This window comes from Lepisma saccharinum, chromosome 6 (assembly GCF_977018435.1).
Source record: "Lepisma saccharinum chromosome 6, izLepSacc3.1, whole genome shotgun sequence".
In the NCBI taxonomy this organism is placed as follows: domain Eukaryota; kingdom Metazoa; phylum Arthropoda; class Insecta; order Zygentoma; family Lepismatidae; genus Lepisma; species Lepisma saccharinum.
Genome location: NC_139234.1, coordinates 7,122,359 through 7,144,675, shown reverse-complemented (window position 1 = coordinate 7,144,675; position 22,317 = coordinate 7,122,359). Strand labels below are relative to the sequence as shown.

Sequence of the window (22,317 nt, the reverse complement as noted above, 5' to 3'; positions counted from 1 at the left end):
TAGGCCATATTATGGAGGTGATGCGGTGATGTGGTTCACCAACCGCTAGTGTTGCCCACGGGACGAGACGGGACAGGCTTTTAAAAATTCGAGACGAGACGAGATTGACCATGTGTCATAAGACAAACGAATATTTTCGAGACGAGACAGCATTTCCACAGGTTTGCCCCAGGTACTCACTTGGGCTGAGTCGACCCCGGAGCCGCTCGGGATATTTGAAAAAGTTCCACAAACCACCGCGGGTCTCACGCGTGAAAGTCAGACGCCCCACCAACTGGACTTTGTGCACTTCAGTTGCGGTATAATTGAAAGACGGGCAGACTTTAACGGCGACTTCGGAAAGAAATGATTATTGAAAGTGTATATACAGAATGGATTGAAAAGGTAACCTGTAAACAATGCTCGTTTCATTAATTCGTTCATGTTGTAAGGGAGATGGAAATGAATAGAAAAAACAATAACACATTCATCATTGTTGTCATCAATGTTATTCCATTTTCCTCGAAAAACAATCACACATTTCATCATTGTTGTTCCTTTTCATAACACGTTTTCCTCGACACAGCGTCAGACGGCTGCAGTGCGTACTGTACCGCATGATATGGCAACACCGTGACGCGTGTTCCTTCAGCTCTCAATACCAAACTAATTTTGCGGCAGGTAGTAAGGTTTCAAAACCAAAGCGACACGCGACAGCAGTGGTTCATACCGAAGTGACAAGCGACCCACTCCCATTTAGTCTATAAATAAGCATTTGCCGCTCATGGGAAATCAAGTCTCAGGTGGCACAATACACGCCATTGGAATCTGAGCGACACGTGCAGCTTGTCGTGTCGCTTCGGTTCGAAAAATGTCATTGATCACTGAAGATTCACTTTTAAATGGCACGGAGATTACACACCGAAGCGACAAGCAACGGCCCCTTATTCTAAAGGAAACAATCCACGCCCACAAAGACACGTCATGTATTTTAATAATCTGCTCTGCAGTTGATCATCGACGGATTCCAGACGTCCACTCCTTCATAGTAGAACTTTAACAAACACCTTACTTGACTATCGTCGCACAACTGATGAAAACAAGCGCTCATTTCTGACTTCGTATGCCGGTGAATCTGCACTGGCAACAACGGGGACGGGCCTAACAAGTAACAGGAAGTTCTGGGGGGACCGGGCAAGACCTCACCTATTTTTATGTTTACATTTTGGCAGTGTCCTGCCACGTTCTTTTTCTGCTGGAACCTCAAAAAAGATGCGCGTGGCAGCAGACTCGGTCTTTGTCTTATCGTGATTTCATCATGCTATGTATGCAATTACGTCTGTAACACATACTGTGAAGTTGTAGCGATTACTTTCACAAAAAAAAATTAAGATTATATCCCTTATCATTCTTCTGATATAAACCTACATGCTCTCGTAGTTAGGTTAGGTTCTGTTAGCATTAAAATAATATCGCTAAATGCTTTCTAAAGAAAAAGGGTCTAAATCACCTGTACATTCATTCCCACTAATCATAAACTTGCATTTCTCTCGTCTCAATCTGTTCTTAAGATTTGTAACATCGTCCAAAGTATTTTATTGTTGTTTATGGCATTGACACTTCTAGATTCAGTTCACTAATGTCTGGCAACATTGAAGACTTCCGGTTGAAGCAGAAGCAAAGCAAGCAGATTGATCGGTGTTCCCTTGGGTGTTCTATACTAGGTTCTATATGAACGTGGTACGAACACATGGATTTGATGTGTAATTTATCAGGAAGCCAGTGTTGTGTGCCGAATTTTACAAAACGATGTATTCTTTACATTCTTATATTGCTACAAATTCAGTGTTTCCCGTAGTATTGGCTATTTTTGTGACAGCGACTTGGTGTGCTTTTAATAATGTGTATCAAATACAACAAACTCCGTACCTGGACGAGATATTCCACATACCGCAAGCACAGAAGTATTGTAAAGGACAGTTCCTTGAGGTAATGTATTATAATATTGTGTTAAACATGTCTGGGCTAGAGTCTAGTTTACGTCCTTCTTGCCCACTCCTTACACGTTTACGTCTTTCTTGTGCACTCCTTCTTGCCCGTTTACAAAACCGTGCTAGCAGACAGCCGGCGCTCCGGCATCCGTAGGGTAAGTAAGTTTTTCTTTTTACACTTTCTGTCACTAACCATTCACGGGAACGAGGTATACCTACAAGGTTAGGTTCCATTTCACCCCTAAATATGTGCTTCATCATCGAAAAATGTTCTCAGTACGTTCAATCACTCATATCCGGACAACATCGGTTTTTCTCGATTTTATCCTCCAGGAAATTTTTCCTCGCCTTGGGATTTACTTTGTTGAATTCCTTATAAAATAACCTTTCCAACGATATATGACACCAATTCCTTAGGAAAAGGACGTAAACTAGACTCTTACCGCACCAGATGCTGAGAACACCATGTAGGGCTATTTTCACTAGCAAAATAATGGTAATTTTAAAGTTTTTGTTTTCAACATAAATAACTTTTTATCGAGTCCAAAGAGTGCTCATTACTTTAGGGAAGGTTCAAATTTCGTGTGACAACGATTTCCAAAATACTACGCTAATTAGTCTTTGTGCTAGGAGAAATCATAAAACAATCTGAACCGTTACCCCTAACGTAACCTAACCTAACTTTATCAGAAATGGTTCATGGGGCTATACGTGAATGGTTCGTGGGGCTATCCGTCAGCTACCCGTGCATAATGTACAATTTGCACAAGTGACGAACACGATAGTGGGTATTTTTTGGTGAATGATGTTGGAAACACTGCATGCCCACTACGGTAGTCAAGATTTGCCCACCATATTCTGTGTTATGGAAGCGAAAAAAGGAATCAAAGTAATTACTCTCTATGTGAATTTTTTTTCCCCCGTGTAAAAAGCATAATGCCACCTTGAACTATGTTCCACAATATACAAGTGGTAAGTTCAAACCATGCGAAACACAAAATATCCGATTTTAATGTGTCTCCGATCTATGAAACTGGTACCGAATTTACTGCTAAGAAGTTATTGGTAAACTTTTCGTATCCGGAAAATTCCTGAAACTCGCTATTTATGTCACTTTCCATATTCCTACTTACATATTCTGCATTGAGAAACATTGCTGAAGGTGGCATTTCGCTTTTTTCACGGAAATAATCTATATTTTCGACGTATGAAGTAAATTTTGTTAGTTTCTTTTCCCCTTCGGTAACACGCTAAATGGCGGTCAGAGTTTCACTATCGTAGTTGGCATGCAGTGTTTCCACCCCACTCCACCCAAAAATACCTACGTAGCCCCACATACCATTGATGCATAGCCCCACGAACCATTCATACATAGCCTCACAAACAATTTCCGGTAAGGTTAGGTTAGGTTGGGTCACGTTTAGGTTAGAATAGTTAAAAATTGGTTTAGAAAAAAATTCGTAGCCCCACAAACCATTTGCGGAAACGTACGTTCTTCAGTTACAAAAATGCATGTTTGGAAACACTGACCGGGATTACGTCATCACACACAGGCAACATCCGGCTGGAAGGAAATGGATGCAACAGCTTTCATGCATCGGTCACACATTTATATCGAAAAATGCATGATTTACCGGCACAATTCAATGAACGATGTGAGAAAACACTTCCCCGAACTTCCACAAGCCTAAAGAAACTGCTTTCGGCGAGTAATTTCTCCTGTAAATTTTAAGAAATCCATTTTCCGGATACTGAAAGTTTACCGAAGTTATCTTAGGGTCTGTATCGTATCACTGCTACAACCCTTTGTGTCTTCTTCTAAGAACCAAACCCAATAAGCCTAACCTAACCACCACAGATTATTTACTACCCCAATAAGCTACCAGTCAATGGGAATGTGTGAAAAGGTTGTAACAGAAATCACTACCCTAAATTAAAAACTGGTTTGACTACTAGTCATCAAGTAGTGAGAATAGCTGAAAGTGCTGAATACCAGAAACTACAAGATCAGGTGTTGGAAAGTATTTGCTGAAGTAATTTTAATGCTAAAAACTGTAAACCTGAGCTGCCTAACCTAACAACGTAAGCATTTAGGAAGCTAATACCCTTTCGTACTTATGTCATGTGACATATTAGTAGCACCAGTCCACATCAGAACTGTGCAGAAAGGAAGTACTTGTCTCCTGCACGAAAATAAATGCACACCAATGTAAGCTCCATACACATCTGTGAAGCAGACCAGGCCAGGTTGCAGATCATGCACATGCAGTTTACAATCTGGTGAAAATAGCTCAAAAGCTAGCCTCACCACCTGGTGAAAATAGTCACTCTGATAGAAAAAAAAATGTACATTGTCAAGACCTACATAATGTTTTTTTTTTTAACATTTAAAATACAAAGTGGAAAAAGTTCAGACTTTAGTCTTGCAATCCTAAGCTTACGAAATGTAGATATTGATTTAAATTGACTTGTATTAAATAGTATGAATCAGAAAGCTAAGTTCATGTCTACGTTCCAGTGACAAGTTTTTTCGACAGTACTGTACAACTTGGCTGAATCCATTTTCTCATTTATTTCAGTGGGACCAGAAGATTACGACACTCCCTGGTTTGTATCTTCTCTCAATAGGACTTCTAACTCCTATATCACGCTTCATTGGTGTTGAATTATGTGATGTGTACTATTTACGATGTACGAATTTAGTGGGGAGTATACTCAATTTCATTTTGCTCTATGCTATACAACAAAGGATTCAGCCAGCAAAAGATGTAAGTATTTTAGAGTACCATAATTTTGTAAGATTACTATTGGGCCATTCCATGTTAATCCAAGGGTTAAAAATCTGTGCAATTAAACAAATTACATTAATTAACAATATGCATAATTCACATGATAAGCAACATTAAAATGTTTGGCAATTACATTATTAAAAAATATGCTAAAATATGCAAACCAAATATATGACTACAAACATGAGAATAAAAAGCATAACATGAGCCTCCCCGATGGCATACTAGTAAAATTATTCCTATTATCCCATCCGAGCGCATACAGCAACAATCAATATTCATCCAATAATATTCACAAACTATCACATAACAGATTTTTGGAATATTTGTATGAAAAGAAATGAATGTGGAGGGCAATGAGAACTAAGTTTTGTTGACATTCAAAGTCACCAAAGCGATTAAATCTACAACTTATATACCAGTAATACAAATTACATTCCTCATTAATTTCATTCCATGAATTAAAAAATTAGAGTATCAGTTACCTTTTAAAATGAGCCCTTTTTCTAATAAATGTAAATAAACTAATATAAGAAATTGTAAGGGTATACTTTCAGAAATAAATTGTCATATTTTCAAATAATAATGAATGAGAACAAAACATTCATGGACATCTGCAAGGTTTTTTTTTATGGGGGTTTAAACAAGATATATTTCCCCCATGATAGTCTTGCCCTGGAAGAAACATTCTGTCAATATGAACTTATCATGTTCCTGCAATATCCTTTTAATAATAAGCACAAATGACTGTGACTGAAATAAAATTATATGTGTGAAATACATACTTTTAGGTTGACATGCATTTTCCAGTGAAGGGGACACAGCCCCCTCCTTCCCCTTGGCCTGCCTTCCGTGCATTCATGAAAGAAAATTGTGGTTTCTCACCACCATGAAAGGGCTAAATGTGCCAAGTTTCATCAAATCTGAGATCATGGGTACCATGGTCTGGTTGAACTGACGTGGAATGACCCTACTATTAATTTTTGTTTAATACATTTCTAATGGAACAAAGGACTAAGTGGATGTGTATCATGCATTTAAGCATTGTAAAGAATGCATACAAATAAAAAAATATAATATATCCCGCAACTATCCTTCAGAGTGAAATGTAACCTATTCAAATATTAATTATCGTGGCTCACTTGTCGTGGGCCCAGTATTCAACAATGGCAACAGATGCTGCATGGTAAGACACGCACAAGCAAATGGCACCAAAAGTAACTCCTAACGTAACAACAATGCCAAATTACTATTGCCACCAAACCTAACCCTCCTACCCTAACAACCATTTTCAATATGAACAAAAAATATGTGATTTTTGAAAGTACTTACCGGACAGGACGAAGGGAAACTCCGGAAGACCACAGAAATATAGTTGAAAAAATGCATGCCAGATGGAGTATCATATTTTCAAAAAAGTAATCTGGTCAGAGTGGAGCAATCCAACTTACATTTGGAACACCTAAGGAATTCCATCAACCCACTCGCTGCCGTATTTTCAACTTCATCTCTACATTCCTGCGAATGTTGTCTGCTGCACTTGGAAAATTTCTTGTTCCCGGTCACTTAACCATCCTCCTGCAGCCCGTAGAAATAAATCTCTGGCTCCCAGCCGAAATAATGCCGAATATATCAAAACGCTGCCCACTAGTAATTTTAGTAAACAAGCATTTACCACACTACAGACGCAGGCTCACCTTCCAAACAAAAACCAAGTATCATGTGACATTCGAGTCTCGCATATCACACAAAACACCTTCTTGGTCAAGTGCAGTATTTCGTCTTCTGACATCAGGCTAAATTTTTTTGCTGTTTGACTAAATGTAATGTATTTATGCCAAGAGATTTAAACCTAACCTAACCACGAAAGCATTCTACGGTTACATCAGAAGATGAAAGACTGTGTTTAAATGTGGTGTGATGAGTTATACGTGTGACATGCACTGAGACATGGTTTGCAGTAAATCTCGCGCTCCCTGATGTTATACCAGGATTGCCAACCTTCAATCTCTGATACTTCCAGTATCACTCGAAGATACAAATAACGTAACAACATGTCAAATTCTGTTCACATCCATTTGCCATTCTTCCGGCAAGTCAAGACTTTCAAAACCAATACCTTTCTATAAAACCACATTTAAGCAATGCATAATTCCACAGGTTTAGTTCATACCACAGGGAGATGGCAATGATGTAATAAATAATACCACCAAAAATCTCTCGTTACTCCAATATAATACATCTGTTTGAGCTAAAAGCAACATAAATCGTGGTATGGAACATAATCTTCATAAATGATGCAAAAATTTTAACTTTATCCTTGGGGGATACGAAGGGTTGAGGGTACAGTGTAAGGGTATATTTAAAGACAGAATGACCATAAATTTGGCCTTTGTGAAACATTTTAAGGGGGTATTGTGGGAGTATTGAAGGTGTGTGGATAAATCAAGCGGTGCACTTGTCGCTCTGGTCAGATACAACAGTGGTTATTGTTCTCTGCTTGCCAGTGCCATGCTGGGGATGTAATGTGCCATGTAAGAAACTGGAACGCTGATTACATTCTGAGCTTTTAGTGTGCTATGTTCAATATTTTGGTAATGTCTTCATCTGCAGGAAAGTCAGTATCAACTGAAAATGATTGCATGATGGTAAAATTGTATAGTGCAAGAAATTTTGCAGACAAATTGTACATTTATGAAACTTTTATTTACGAAAATTACTATAGTGAAAGACCTGAATTACTTACAGTTTATAGAATGTCGTGCTGTGCCAAGGGGTCAAAGTCGGTCATGTTATTTATAATACTTAGCTACTTAATGACTTGTGACTCACTATATAAACCGCGTTTGTTACAACCTGTCCCGGTTCCCGCGCTAGTTTCTCCCTGGCTTTTCTCGGTGCTGGGGAAAGTCAAAGCCAGGCAGCCAATTAAAATACGCATCGTGGCAACAGCGTCTACGTAAGCGCCTCTCTTCTGGCTTCCATTCGCTCCTCGCTGCCCAGCAGACGATTTTTTCCTCGTTTCTCATTGGCACCGGAACTGTCGAGCGCTCCCTAGTGTGGGAAAGGGGACAGGTTGTAACAAACGCGGTATAGTGTTTGAATGGAACTATTAGATATATTTTACTCACTGCAGTGATGATGTCAGCAGATAAGTTACAGCCATAACATTTTAATTGCACTGTGATTCAGGAATAACAATTGTTTTTGCTGTCCAATTTACAAAACCGTGAACAGAAATTTTCTGGTTTTCTTTTTTTCAGAGAGAGATGATGATTATTGAGTAAAGATGTGTTTTCTAAGTTGAATTTGTAACAGTAAAATTTTAATGAAGAAATATAACTTTAAAATGAATATATATACTGATTTTCTAAGTAAAAACAAAACTTTCATATGATTACGTAGTAGAGACATGCAAATTTTGTTTTTGACGAATACACGAGATATGAAATAACATGCTGCAATGTTCATTTTTCATGTTTCTGAAAGGTGTGAGGTGCATTTTTCTACCCTGTTTTCTCACGAAATAATGCGAAATATACTCTTAAACACGAAATTTACCGTTTATATACCGACACGACACTTTCTGAAGTCTGAAGTATCCTGTGAGTAATGCAATTCATGGAAAATTGATTAATTCTGCTGTAAATATTTGAGAAGCAAAAATGGATTGCTTTACACAGGAATAAACTTAATAGTCAGGTAACTACATAAATGTGCTATTAGAAGGGGTAAGTTTATTTTGTGTAATAAGTGCAGTTTTTAATCAAATTTACAATTATATTCACAATTTTAAAACCAAAATGTTATTTCATATAGCACTTTTGATGTGATTATTCACCGCTATAACACCGAAATTTTATTTTATTTACCGCTTTTGAACCCGAAATCAACTCTGTTTTTGTACTGAAATTTTGCTTTTTTATTTACCAAAAATATGTGCCTCTAATGATAAGTTTAAAGAATACACACGGCTAAAGTTTCAAAATGTTATGTTGCTAATTATCCATGAACAAAATCTCTGCAAGTTATATACGAATTTTCTGCATTATTATTTTTAACAATGTGTAATTTGTTATATTTTCAGAATGAAACCACACTTAAAAATGTAATTTCCAGTGTGAGCCTTGCCACCTTCCCAGTGCTGTACTTCTTCACGTTCCTTTATTACACAGACACACTGTCCACTAGTCTAGTGCTGCTGACCTATTTGCTACATCTTCACCACATGGACTTCATGGCATCTTTGGCAGGTGAGTGGCCAATTTAATTAGCTATGAAGAGACCTTCTCTATCCATCATTGTAGCTATAATAGTCATATGGGGAGCCAGGGATAGAAAAATACAGGTGTCCAGTCACCATGGTGCCTGAAAATTTTCACTTCGTGACTGAATTTTTAAATACAGTTGATTTTTTTTTTTAATATTTCAGATCCAATTATGGAAATTTCCATTATGTTCTTTTAAATAATAAGCACAGAATGTGATTTTTAATGTTTGTGTGTTTTCTTTACCACGTGCATCATTAAGTCAGAGTAATAATTATGCAATAATAATTTTACCTCCAAAATGGCTGAGATTGAGAATGTGTGGGGCCCTAACCTACATTCCCTAAATGTGCCTTTCATGGCATGGTGCTATATGTATGGGGAACTTTTACCTTACCAATCTTGTATTAATTAATAATTTAATGTTTTAAGATCACGTGTTGTAGTGTATATTGCTTAGAAAAATGGATTTTGTAGCCTGCATTTGCCAAAAAGAAAAGTGGCTCCTGAAAAAAGGTTGCTACCATCTGAATTGTTTTTAGGAGCCCATATTTTTATGTAATTACATACTTTGCCTCGCCTCAGCAAATTTATGGAACTTTCAAATTAAGGTTACATATGTCTGCTGTGTGTGACTAAAATGCAGTGTACATAGAACATAATAATCAACATTTTAAGACTTTTTTTATTCATGAGAACAGAAAATTCATCTCTTGATTTATGTTAAAAGTGATCTTAAGATAATACTTCAATATACAATGTTAAAAAAAGATAAATGTGGTTATTTATATTTTATTTCCCTTGTAGTTTATGGTTGTTACAAGCATATACACATTTTTTTGTAACATTTCAGGAGACTGCATGATTTCTTCATCAGACAAGAATTGTGTTTATATGCTTGTAATGATCGTACACTGCATGAGAAATAATACTAAAATGCAAGCAATATGTATATACAAAAAACTATTCATATTTTGTTGATCATACAGGCTTGGTGTCCATTGTTATCCGTCAGACAAATGTCATATGGGTAATCTTCGTAGCTGCTGAAGCAGGATTTGAAGTGTTGAAGAGTCATGCCCAGAGGACAAAACGCAAGAAGCATGCTCGAAGCAATGTGGACACTTTAAGTGACCTGAAGGTAAGCCATTGCACTGGTATCGTATTTATAATATATTTTCTTAATGTAGTTATTGCTCACATCTGATTCCACATTATTATTGATCTATATATTCATAATACAGTGCAAGAAATGCAATGAAACACTGTCATTCTGGATTGTTTTACTAGAAATTATGTTCCCAAGGAGTTACTCCCTCTTTAGGTAATGCATATTTATGTTCACTTTGGTTTGATTGGCCCCGCATTGTGGCCATGGGGTGTAAGCAGGGCCGGATTAAGTCTAAATTGGGCCTGATGCTTGCAATCTTCGGTGAACAATAAACACGACGACGTTATAGTTACGTCACAGCGCAAAGAATAATAATAACTGTATAATAAGTAATGCTGTGTCTAGGCGTCCGAAATCGGGACTCCAAATTTCATTCTAAGATTTATTTTCAGGTTAATATAGCAAAAGAAAACTGTTCAGCTTTTGGAAAACAGTTTCAGGAATGGGCCTAATGCTGCAGCATCAATAGCACCCACCTTAATCCGGCCCTGGGTGTAAGGCATCATGCTTTGGGCTCCGTGGACGTGCGCAGGTTCCGTGGTATGTTCGAGTCTCCTGGGGGGAAGCATAACAACTTGTCTTCTGAGATTTTGGCCTGTGTATGGGAACGATGGCCACCCACCATCTTGAGGAAATTGGGGAGTTCAAATGAGTAGTGTAACCCAGTCATGGAAATGTTCAACGACTGGAGGTTTGTTGTGCTGACTACAATTTGATTGGATGATCTCCCACCTCGGCTGGTGGGAGTGAGGCCGGCAATCAGTAGGCAGGACCAGCCAGTTTTATGTGCACAGAGGCCTTCCCGATGGTAGCGTCGTCGCCTTGTAATCAAGGGGTCCCGGGTTCGATTCCCAGTGGATGCACATAGTGGTTCGGATCCCAATTTAAACTGTAGGTCCAGTCCCGATTAGCCTTACTGTGCATAAAGTGGACTTAAAACAGCAAATCAATCCAATCCAACGTTATGTGCACCAAGGAGTAGTGAGTCTAGCAGTGATAGATCAATTGTCTCGCACAAATAATTATTTTCAAATTGCAATATTTAACGTCTTCTCACAGCCACAGTTCCCATAAAAAAAAAAATTCTCACACCTTGGTATGATCACTAGGCTGGAAGGAGCTACTCTAGTGGGCTTTCAACCACAAGACCAGTTTCAGATACAGAGGCTCCTGCAGAAAGGGAAGACTTGTGTTTACTCTCCGGCAATTGCAATGGTTGAAAGCCCGTGCTTTCAGGTACTCCAGTCTATCGTCTATATAGAGTGATAGAGGATTGGTTTCCCCTGATTCCCTTTCTTTCCACCTGAGAAACTTGGCAGAGTAATTCCAATATGTACATCACAAATTTTACTCATTATATTTATGTATAATAGCATTTGGCTTCAAGTCTTATTTATGAAATGAGAAAGTAAGTATTTTGTGTGGACGAATTACTGGAAACAATTTCAGTTTCTCCAGTAAGGAATGTAATTATAATAATGTAAAATATTTTTAAAAAAACTCTTTTTCGTTTTAGTAGCATTATCTTTAAATACACTAATCTTGTGCCTGCAAGTACAAGAGCTGATCAATACATTTTGATAAAGCCAATAATCTGAAATATGTGTGTGAGTGGTAGAGAGGTGGGGGGAGGTTGTATTGTACTGGTCCGTAGACAAAAAACTGAAAAACAGTACAAGGGGTAAATTACACAAAACCTCTTATCTGTTTTCTCGCTATACTAATTCACATTTTTTAAATTATTTTTTTTTTTGCTATGTGACAAAAATAGTGGCCAACAAACTCGTGGTAGTGATGAAGGACATTTATACTGTGCTTTGAATTTGAACTCAAGACGTGCTTGTTGTTTTCAAAGAGCACTTTATTAAAATTCCCTGCTTCTCTGTGTGTGTGTGTGTGTGTGTGTGCACATGCACTTGTGTACATAGGTCCAACCAGAAAGTTTGTAACGGAGGTCAAGATGCTGAAAAAAGTGTTTTGCATGTAAGCATTGGTAGGAAAGTGGCGAAAATAATTACAATTACTTTTTTTTTTTAAGAAAATCCAGTTCAAAGAGAGAAAGCATCAAGGATCAACATCCCATGTTTCTTTAGAAGAGCACCTGGCCTCGTGTTCCAGACTGTACGGAGCCAATCTAGAATCAGCTCATTGGTCATCCACCCTTTTCCGAAATATGACACCAGGCGGCAGCGTTTCCTTTGGCATAGTTTTACGATTAAGTATGACGTAGGGTCGCATCTTTGTACCATCAGCAAGCAAACCAATACACTTTTGACACCTTTCTCTTCAACTGTTGTACTGGATGGCATGTCAAAGTAAACAGTGGCTCGTCAGCATTTCTGATTTGCCCTAAGAGGTAATTATGTTCCTTTCTCAGTCTTATAACGTGTCACTGATACTCGACAAACTTCTCCTCATACGATGCTGGAAGGAAGACGCTGAGCAAGAGATGTTCGACGTCGCAGCACTAATCCATCCTTGTACACCACCCAGAGCTGGCTTTAAATTGGACACCGTGTTCCTGTTCCAATTCACGTTCTTTAATTCGTATGACATCGTGGGAAACTGCCAGTCCTTCTTTACGTTTCTCATGCACAAATGCCACTACTTCTATTTCAATATTTTTGAAAACATCCACTCTTTTGGCCACTGAAAACTTTCCTAATTGACTGAGCATTTTTCACACGTTCTTTCTCCTTTCGCCACCTCCAAACATTAGCTTCTGTGACTCCATACTTGCTCGATGCCACACAATTGTTTGTTTCTTCTGTATATCGAAGAACCACGATTTTGAAATTTGTGTCATAGTAACGCCTGCACCCTGTTGTGAAGTTCAATGTTGAACCATGTTGTTCAACACTACAATCCATTACATATGGGTATTATCGTAAAATAAAGTCAAGAAGATAACTTATAGTACGGTATATCTCACTTTGCTACGAAGTTTAAAAGTGGAATCTACAACGTCTAACCACAATTGATAAAAAAAATGTTCGCCACGACACTCATTACGTGCTATCGCACAACAGTGCTCAAAGGGCATGCAAACGTTCAAGGCTAGGCGGTAGGCGTGGTAGGGTAGAGTTAGAACTTAATGGAAGCTCATGGTTCTGTTCAGTAAAGAAAAGAGAAACTCCACATCAAATGCTCCGAAAGCAAAACGACCCCATTGCACGAAATCGCAGCAAAAAACCTCTTGGATTCAGAAATATACGGTACATGTGCATATACTCCTTTAAATAATTAACTTCAGTATCCTACTACATGGTAGATTTAGAGCGTAATGTAACTTATTATTGTGAATGCTGTTGTTGGAAAATAGCCGGATTTTTGATTGAATGTTGTGTATATTTAAAAGAATCATCTTCCCTCATGGCATAAAATAATATTCCCACTTTGTAATGAAGCGATTCCAAAGTCTCCCCAATGGAGGCACAGCAGTTCAGGTCCCATTTTAAGCTGTAGGTCCAATCACAATGAGTATATCTGAGCATAAAGCAGACTTAAACAAAGTTGCAGAATGTTTTATTATGTGCATTTTAGACACATTCGATTCTCCTAAAGTTGTACAACAGAAATTCCATGTTTTACTTTGGCTCAAGTGCAAAGAGACATGATACAAAATGTTAACGTTAATTGAATGTTACCTTCGAGTCAAAATAAAAAAATACACTATCACTTCTCTGCTGCACAGCTTACTTATTGAAGAAATTTGAAGTGGGATTTATTTTGCTGCTTTATGACAGGGTTCTTGACATATAGTCACGTTGGATCCGGTTTCAGACGAAATTTTCCTCTTCCATATTCAACTGACGAATGTTCTGGAGATGTGGTGGCCACATTTCAGCAGCAAATCGTCAGTGTGCTTGTAGAGTTTAATGTATCAAAATGTTACGTCGGGTGAACAGAGTGGATTAATCATGGTGTCTAGGGTTAAAAATCTAAAATAAAAAATATATTTTAACACTTCAATAATACGATAGAATTAAAATAATCATAGCAGTCTGGAATTCCTGGAAAAGTCAGGGAAATTTACTGTTTTTCTGGAAAAGCCCAACATTTTGGTAGTAGTGCACTTGGAGTACATTTTTTTTTCATTTGTTGTGGACTAACTATATTTCAGTTTGATATACTGAATATTTATTACCTGTAGTGCCAGCAGAAATGGCACATGAAATACTACAGGAAAAGGGACTCAAATTTTACTGTAATTACGTATTTGCTATAATTGTTTTTTTATTTTTTTTATTTTAAAAAATCTTTGTTTCATCGTGCATGGCGAGTATTACATAAAAGCTTGCCACTGATGCCTCTATCCAACAGTCAATTTCTGTTCAGTTTCCCTTCTCCTTTTACTTTTAACATGTGAAATGATAATTCTAAAAACTTGGTTACGTGGAATTCTAAGTGTGATGTTTAGTTAAAATGTAGTAACCTTGTTTGGTCTGGAAAATTTTCGTTCTCGGTCTGGAAATCCTGTAAAAGTCAGGGAATTTTGTTCTTTCAAATTTGTAGACCCCTGAACCACGTTTTGGAAGATTTTTATTATTTGCACAGAATTTTAATACCGAAAAATAAATTTTAAGCAACACTTTACATATCCACCGATTTGGGTAAACCAAGTCAATACTGTAAACATTTTATGGTAACAGAAATTACCACCATTTTTTTTTATTTCATCCTTTGTCGTGATCCTCAGTGTCAAATATCAAATAGAAACCAACAAAAGTAGCTATTAAGATGCTGAATATCTGTTTGATTTTTTTCTGTTCCATAGATGTTGCTGAGAACGGGTGTTCAAATTGCGGGAGGCTCCTTGGGATCACGTGCAGCACTTCTTGCAGACCTAGCGAAAGCACTCACCGGATACGCATTGGTCGGAGTAGCATTTGCAGCTTTTGTAATTGTAAATGGAGGAATCGTGGTTGGTGATAAGTCTGCTCATGAAGCAGTTTTGCATTTTCCACAACTCTTCTATTTCTGTTTCTTCGCAACTTTCTTTTCCAGTCCGTTCTTCTGTATGAACGTTAAACATTTCATTGTGTCTATAATGAAGTATAAGAAGATGGTCATTCTAGTCGTACCTGTGTGCGCAGCTATAGTGCATTATAATACACTCGCACACCCATACTTGCTCGCCGACAACAGGCACTACACATTCTACATATGGAGAAGACTGTACGAAAGACATTTTCTAGTCAGATACATGCTTATTCCTGTTTATCTCTTCGGAGCATTATCTATAGCAAGATCTCTAAGTCATAAAGACATCACATTCCGCATAAACTTTCTTGTTTGTGTAATTCTGTGCCTTGTGCCACAGAAACTGTTGGAATTTAGGTATTACATTGTACCTTATTTAATAATGAGGCTAAATATGTGTACAAGGCCATGGTGGCAGTATTTTTTTGAATTTTGTTTATATTTTTTTATAAATTTTGCTACTGTGAGATTGTTTTTGACAAGAGTCTTTTACTGGGATGGCTCAGAAGATGCGCAGAGATTTTTGTGGTGATGTACACTGCCAGAATATATCAGGTTTTGTATACATAGTTGTTTTTTTTTATATATATTTCTTTTCCAGAATATACTCAGGTTTATAGAGAATTATTTTAAGATGAATAACTATTTCCCAAGTGTCCAGAGTGAGGGTAGGATGAGAGGGTATTACCAAAAGTAATAGTGGTATATGTAGGGTGCAGATTTAAAGGTGCTAAAAACTTTTAAAATTCACAATTTTGGACCTTTTTTTTTCTTCTTCATTTTGGCTGATCCTGACTATGATGGATGGAGGGTCATTCGCCAAAGGAGTGTTACATCTACTGCAAAGTAAGCCAAAGTAGCGAAATAAAACAAGAATGAGCAAAGGAACAAAAGGCATTTTTAGGTAAGCTCGTGAAATATAGGCACACACACACACACATTATATATACACTATGTGGAAGAAAGTCATTGGATACCATCAGTTTTCTTGCAATCAATAGGAGGTCGGTCCGCCTTTGGCAGGGATAACAGCAGCCACTTGTCGTGGTAAACTGGCCACAAGGTCATGTAGTACACCGAGTGGGATATTCCGCCATTCCTGCTGCAGTACAGTCACCAACCCTGGAAGTGTAGAAGGGTGAGGCGATCGCAACTTCAATCGGCGCTCCAGTTCGTCCCATAGATGTTCGATAGGGTTCAGGTCAGGGCTCTGAGCAGGCCAATCCAGTCGTGTAACTTTATTTTCTGCATACCATTCCATGATAGCCCTGGAAACATGACAAGTTGCATTATCGTCCTGGAACACACATTTTTCGTTTCCATAGAAATGCCACAACGTGGGGAGCCTGGAGTTCTCGAGAATATCTCTGTAGGACGCAGACGTCATGGGCCATATACCGGTACCAGTGAACCGACGCCATGCAGCTGAAACAACCCCAGAACATGATGCCACCACCACCATATTTCACTTTGGGCACTACACACTTGGGTAACAGACGTTCTCCAGGTAATCGCCATACCCACACTCTTCCATCTGATCGAAACAGTGTGAAGTGTGATTCATCGCTCCATAGGACCTTCCGGCATTGCTCCACCATTCAGTTTCTCCACTCTTTACACCAGCGTAGTCTCTGCCTAAACACTGAAGGTTTAAGATTATAAGTCCCAGACTAGACATGGAAGTTTCTTTGAGTGTGTCTTCATTAATTTTATCAAATCATCAGGTATCCCAAATAGCTGAGAGAGGCAGAAAAGTGACAGAAGAAAAAAATATACAAGATAACCGAAAAAGTTCTTGCCGTTTTTGACGTCCCATTAATCATGCGCTCACAGAGAGGAAGCGAAATGACGTACGTGCCTGCCAAGGGATCGGGAGTTAGTCTGACCATCGACTGTCAGTAATACAGGCACGTTGCGCACACACAGCAGTCATAGCTCGTCCAGTTTCGAAGAGAAATGGAGGTATCGAAGCAGCTTGTTCGCGTGTGTTTGTTGTATGACTTTAAAGTGGGCGCATCAATTCGCCGCATTTGCCAGGCATTTGGGGAGAATGTTGTGAACGAACGCACTGCCAGGCATTGATTCCATAAATTCCGTTTGGGAGATGTGAGCCTTTCGGATGAACCTTGCAGTGGACGACCATATGTGTTGGATGACGAGGCCCTGAAAGCAGCCATCGAGGAGGACAGTGGTCTAACGTGTGATGAACTTGCAGAAAGGTTCCATGTTTCTGCTGAAACAGTCAGACTGCACCTGCATGGGATAGGGAAGTCATACAAGTTAATTGTGTGCCCCACACATTGTCGGCAGCCAACAAGAAACAACGAGTGACAGCCTGTTTGTCCTTGCTCACTCGGCACCTGAACACACCCATATTTGATCGCTTGCTTACTGGTGACGAAAAGTGGGTCCTCTATGACACTCACAAACGTACCAGACATTGGTTGCCGCCACGTGACCCTGTTCCTCACACCTCAAGACCACCTCTGCACCCACGAAAGGTTATGCTCTCTGTATGGTGGAATTGTCGGCAAGTGGTGCATTACGATCTCCTTCCACCTGGTCAGATCATCACTGCTGACCTCCACTCTCAGCAGTCGCAAAGGGTGCACCGTGCATTGCGGCAGAAGGAGCTGGCATTGGAGAATTGCAAGGATGTGCTGTTCCTGCACGACGATGCCAAGCCACATGTGGCAAAGAGGACCCGGGAGACCATCAGCAACTTGGCTCGGAGACATTGTGCCATCCACCATATTCACCGGACCTTGCACCAACAGATTACCACCTGTTTCATTCCCTCGACAACCACCTCCGTGGGAAATCCTTCGCAAATGAGGGAGACCTGCGGAACGCACTCACGGACTTCTTTGCATCCAAGCCTGTCGAGTTTTATCACCAGGGTATTGTGCAGCTGCAGGAACGTTGGCAAAAGGTGTTGGATGCTGATGGAGATTACTTCGAAACCTAAAGGTACGTACCATCCACTGTATTGCTCTTTGTTTATCACTGCTCTAGAATGGCAAGAACTTTTTTGGTTGCCTTGTAGTACCTGCTGGTAAGGAGATATTATTGATATTTCCTCCAATGTGATACTTCTGTAAGTAGAGTTGCTACTTGTTTTGACAAAACAAATGAATCTGCATTTTCCAGGTTCTACAAATGAGTCCAGTGTAGCTAAGTGGTTAATGCCTTTGCATTTATATATTTCTATTGTATGTTGCTTTTATGCACCTGTGACCTCTCTGAACATTCTCGCTTTGTAATCAAGGGGTCCTGTGTTCAATACCCAGTAGAGGCATGTAGTGGTTTGGATCCCACTTTAAACTGTAGGTCCAGTTGCAATTAGCCCCTCTGTACACAAAGTGAACTTAAGAAACTCAAGCAAGCAAGCTTTCCTGCATCTTTAGAAAGTCCATGCATTAGATATCTCGACCACAGTAAGGCGTGCATCTGTATCTTGAAACTCGCATCAGGAAAAATTGGAATTTATCTGCTTCCAATGTTAACATGCAGAATCACAAATATTCTCTAACATTGTTTCTCATGTTGCGGTAATGCTGAGTGGTGACAATGATGAATGTTATTGCAACATCATGAAGATTTTATGGCTAGAATTGGACAGTTTGTGTGGGTCTTGAGACTGATCTTCCCTACAAAAAAGTTTGATTTAAGGCGAGGACGGACAATTTCCCCTAGGTCTTTCTCGCTGGGGCAGCTGCTGATCACTGTTGCCAACTTCGCTCTTTTGGAGCCAGATCTGGCTCTTTCGTGCACTCGTTTGACTGTGAACTGTGGCACCCGCCCTCTGCCCCACTATGCCACCACTGGCTCCAGCCCATAAATACCAACTTTTGCCATGAGTGTACATTTTGCACGTGACGTGATATTCGTATATAGTTATATAGCTCTGTGGCTAAGATGAAGATGACAATTTTGTTATCCGGGAACCCTTTATTTTCGATTTTATATTAACATCATTGGATTATTGAGATGGGTGATACCGCCAAATCTAGGCGGTGAAAACTAAGAATAAATTGCCATCACTTTAAAGCTAACGGTAATAGCAGCACCCCCACCCCTCTGACAACTAAAATTACCCTAGTAGGCACTTTATGCAGCCTTCGTTAATCTAGCTCCTTGAAAGTCCTCTTTAGCTATATTAATGGTGAAATTTAGCTCTATTATGCACATCAGGTTTGGCAACACTGCCAGGATGGCCGTAGGAGGCAAGGAGAAATGCACTAGGCTTATGGGACCATTATTTTATTCATCCTCTCAGGAATATCAAATGTCCGATGATGTAGAAAAGTACATGGACGGAAAAAGGATACGTTGAACTATGTTATAGTAGAAGGAAAAGTCGAAACTCCCATTTGATGAGCCATAACTTGAAGTTGAAGTTGATGTCCCATAAGGAATACATGGGATTCAGTAAATACTAATTCATCATATTTTTCAAAAATCGTATAAGGCTTAATAATCAACTTAGGAAATCTTCCACTTGCCACACGAGGAGAAATTCATACTCTTCATTTCTGGCGGAGATCTTTTTAGTAGCAGTGCTCATTCCGACGATATTGGAATAAATGCATGCCTGGTGCGTAATTGTCCCTCTTCGCCTTAACAACATACGATTTCTTCCTGTGAAGGTACATGAAATCCCAAGTCTACGCTAATATTCCCTGAACAATTCCAGATCAGAAAACGAAGATTCAAGATGTCATTGGCAAAATTGAGGTGCAAGGGTTTGCATATGCACCCTCGTATTTCATGGTGGTAAAATTACTTTGAGAAGTGCACAAATTCTGTTTTTCTTTCTTCTTTTGCAGGCATGAAAGCAATGGGAGGAAAAAATATTTTTCCCCGTTTCTGCCTCTAGGCAAATCGCCAGTGAGGATGAAATTGATGAAGACACGCCCATGCCTGGAATTGTTCATGAAGAGATTGTGAGTTTAGCACTTAACAAGCATAAGTGTACAACATGAAACACTTAAGTAGAGAGAGATATTTTGGTTAGTGATTGAAAGTGATGAATTAATTAATGTTTAGTCTGTTGTTTGCAACTTTCTCGGGTTAAACCACAACCCTGCAGCAACAACCGTACTTAGTCTTAATGCAAAATTTTGCTCCTGAGCTTTGCATGTGTTGCCAGCCGCTCCAGCAGTTCCCGCTCCCAGTCGTTCACTCCCGAGAGAGAGCGACCGTGTTTTATTTCTGCTTGCTGTTTTATTGTTGTGGCAGTTTTCCACAGAGAAATGCACGCCACTCTATTTATAACAACAATACAGTAGCAGAACAACAAGGGAGTGATTGATGGGCTGGTTATTCACTTTTAACACTGACTGTGACATGTTTTCGCAACATGAGAATAACTGTAAAAGGAACTTCGCAGGTGGAAACAAGCTCCGATGAAACACACAGGGTTCCTTTTTTGTGCTCTTTTTTATTGAAATGTCTTTCAATCGGCAGAACGCCCCCAACTACTATCGTAAAGAAAAGGTGGGTCCGGGAGGACTGGGGAGAGCGTGTGAATTAAAGTGCTATTATTTGCAATCCAAGTATTAGCGTTGTGTCCTCCATTCTCTTATGGGTGTTTGTTTGACCGTTTATCCAAATACATGGACAGTAACTGGAGGGGCAAGGGAGCGACAACACCCTGAAAAATGATTTGCAAAATACAATTGTATTCAACACATATTATTTTATTTCAGTTGCAGTAACTTGTTCATTATTAGAATGGTGTAAAAGGAACATGACAATTTCAAACTGGAGGACTGTCCCACTATTACGTGGAAAAATATGACTCATTTGCTTCCCCTCTAGAAAAAGATACTGCGTACATCCATGTTTAATTGTCACAGTTAATCTAACGGTACGAAAATGCATGTGACGCAACGTAAGCAACGAATCCAACCATACCCGTAGCCAGAAATTTCATTTCGGGGAGTGGCTCATCTCTTATCAGCAGCCGCCATCTAAAGGAGATGCTCTGAAGATGAATTTCTCAGTATATTAAAACTTATTATGAAAGGTGTTTAATCTTGTTAAGGGAGTAAAATTAATTACCATAATACACTATTTAAATTACATATTTGTAGGATTTCGGGGGGAGCTCAGCCTCTCGAGCCCCTCCCCTAGCTACGTACCTGAATCCAACAAAGAAGATGCAGAACTTATCTAACACAAAAAGATATATAAGTTGAAATACATTAAGATCTTCTTCCCCCCTCCCCATCAGTCTTTAATGATTTCACACCCTGACCAGTACATTGTTTCCTTCCTGCCTTCTCCTTTTTTCATGTGGAGTAGTAGGTGAACTTTCCTCCCTCCCTAATCCTTTTTACTCAGAATAACTCCAGCAACAATCCTCCCCACCCCCTTCGCTCAACTCCACGAAAAAAAACGGCGAGTGGTGTCGGTCGTTCCTTTCAACGACTTTCTCAGTGAGCAAGCTCCAGTGAACTGCCTTGCAAAAGGAGCTGCATCGTTCCTTTGAACGACTCCTTGCGGTGAGTGAGCTCCGGTGAACTGACTCCCGAAAAGGAACGGCCATAACCCATCATTATTGATAACTGCTGTAAATTTATAATCATTTAGGTAAAAATATTTCTGCAGCTATAAAACTTGTGAGCAAAATTGGACAAAGTGTTTCAAGATGGTGGATGAAAAACTGATTTTCCCCATGTTGTAGGCTCTATGCTATGCTTTAAAATTTTTTTCCTTCCCAAAAGTGGGTCTCCCCAATGGAGCAGTGGTAGCGTCATTGCCTTGTAATCAAGGGGTCCCAGGTTCGATACCCGGTGGAGGCACATAGTAGTTCGGATCCCACTTTAAATTGTAGGTCCAGTCCCGATTAGCCTTACTGTGCATAAAATGGACTTAAAACACCAAATCAACCAACCAACCTTCCCAAAATTGTCTAGAATACATTTTTGGAGTATAAGATATTCCATTGGTTCACAATTTTACAGTAAAACTTTTAAAATAATATTTCATAGCTTAGGAGAGGTGTGGTTGTAAAATCAGTTGCAATTTTTATAGTTGCAAGATAACTGGAAGAATTGGTCTGGCATTGTATTTGAAAAAAATTGGTCGCTATGTTTAAAGATAGTAGTCAACAGACTGGTTTAACATGT

The 22,317-nt window shown here is 39.1% G+C and overlaps 1 protein-coding gene across 1 annotated transcript; it reads left to right on the top strand.

Annotated features, from left to right (window-relative positions):
* The first annotated feature begins 1,662 nt into the window (after positions 1-1,662).
* Alg10 (alpha-1,2-glucosyltransferase Alg10) lies at positions 1,663-15,750 on the top strand. Its single transcript, XM_083124519.1, has 5 exons — positions 1,663-1,968; positions 4,550-4,738; positions 8,847-9,012; positions 10,017-10,168; positions 14,976-15,750. Exons 1-5 carry the CDS (start codon positions 1,789-1,791, stop codon positions 15,711-15,713), a joined length of 1,425 nt encoding a protein of 474 aa, XP_082980645.1. The 5' UTR covers positions 1,663-1,788; the 3' UTR covers positions 15,714-15,750.
* The last annotated feature ends 6,567 nt before the right edge of the window (positions 15,751-22,317 follow it).

Excerpts from the sequence above, each read along its gene's own strand:
- Alg10 (XM_083124519.1), top strand. The coding sequence starts at position 1,789 with ATGTATTCTTTACATTCTTATATTGCTACAAATTCAGTGTTTCCCGTA. Across the intron at positions 9,013-10,016 it reads CTTCATGGCATCTTTGGCAG|GCTTGGTGTCCATTGTTATC; the intron begins GTGAGTGGCCAA and ends TTGATCATACAG. Across the intron at positions 10,169-14,975 it reads ACACTTTAAGTGACCTGAAG|ATGTTGCTGAGAACGGGTGT; the intron begins GTAAGCCATTGC and ends TCTGTTCCATAG.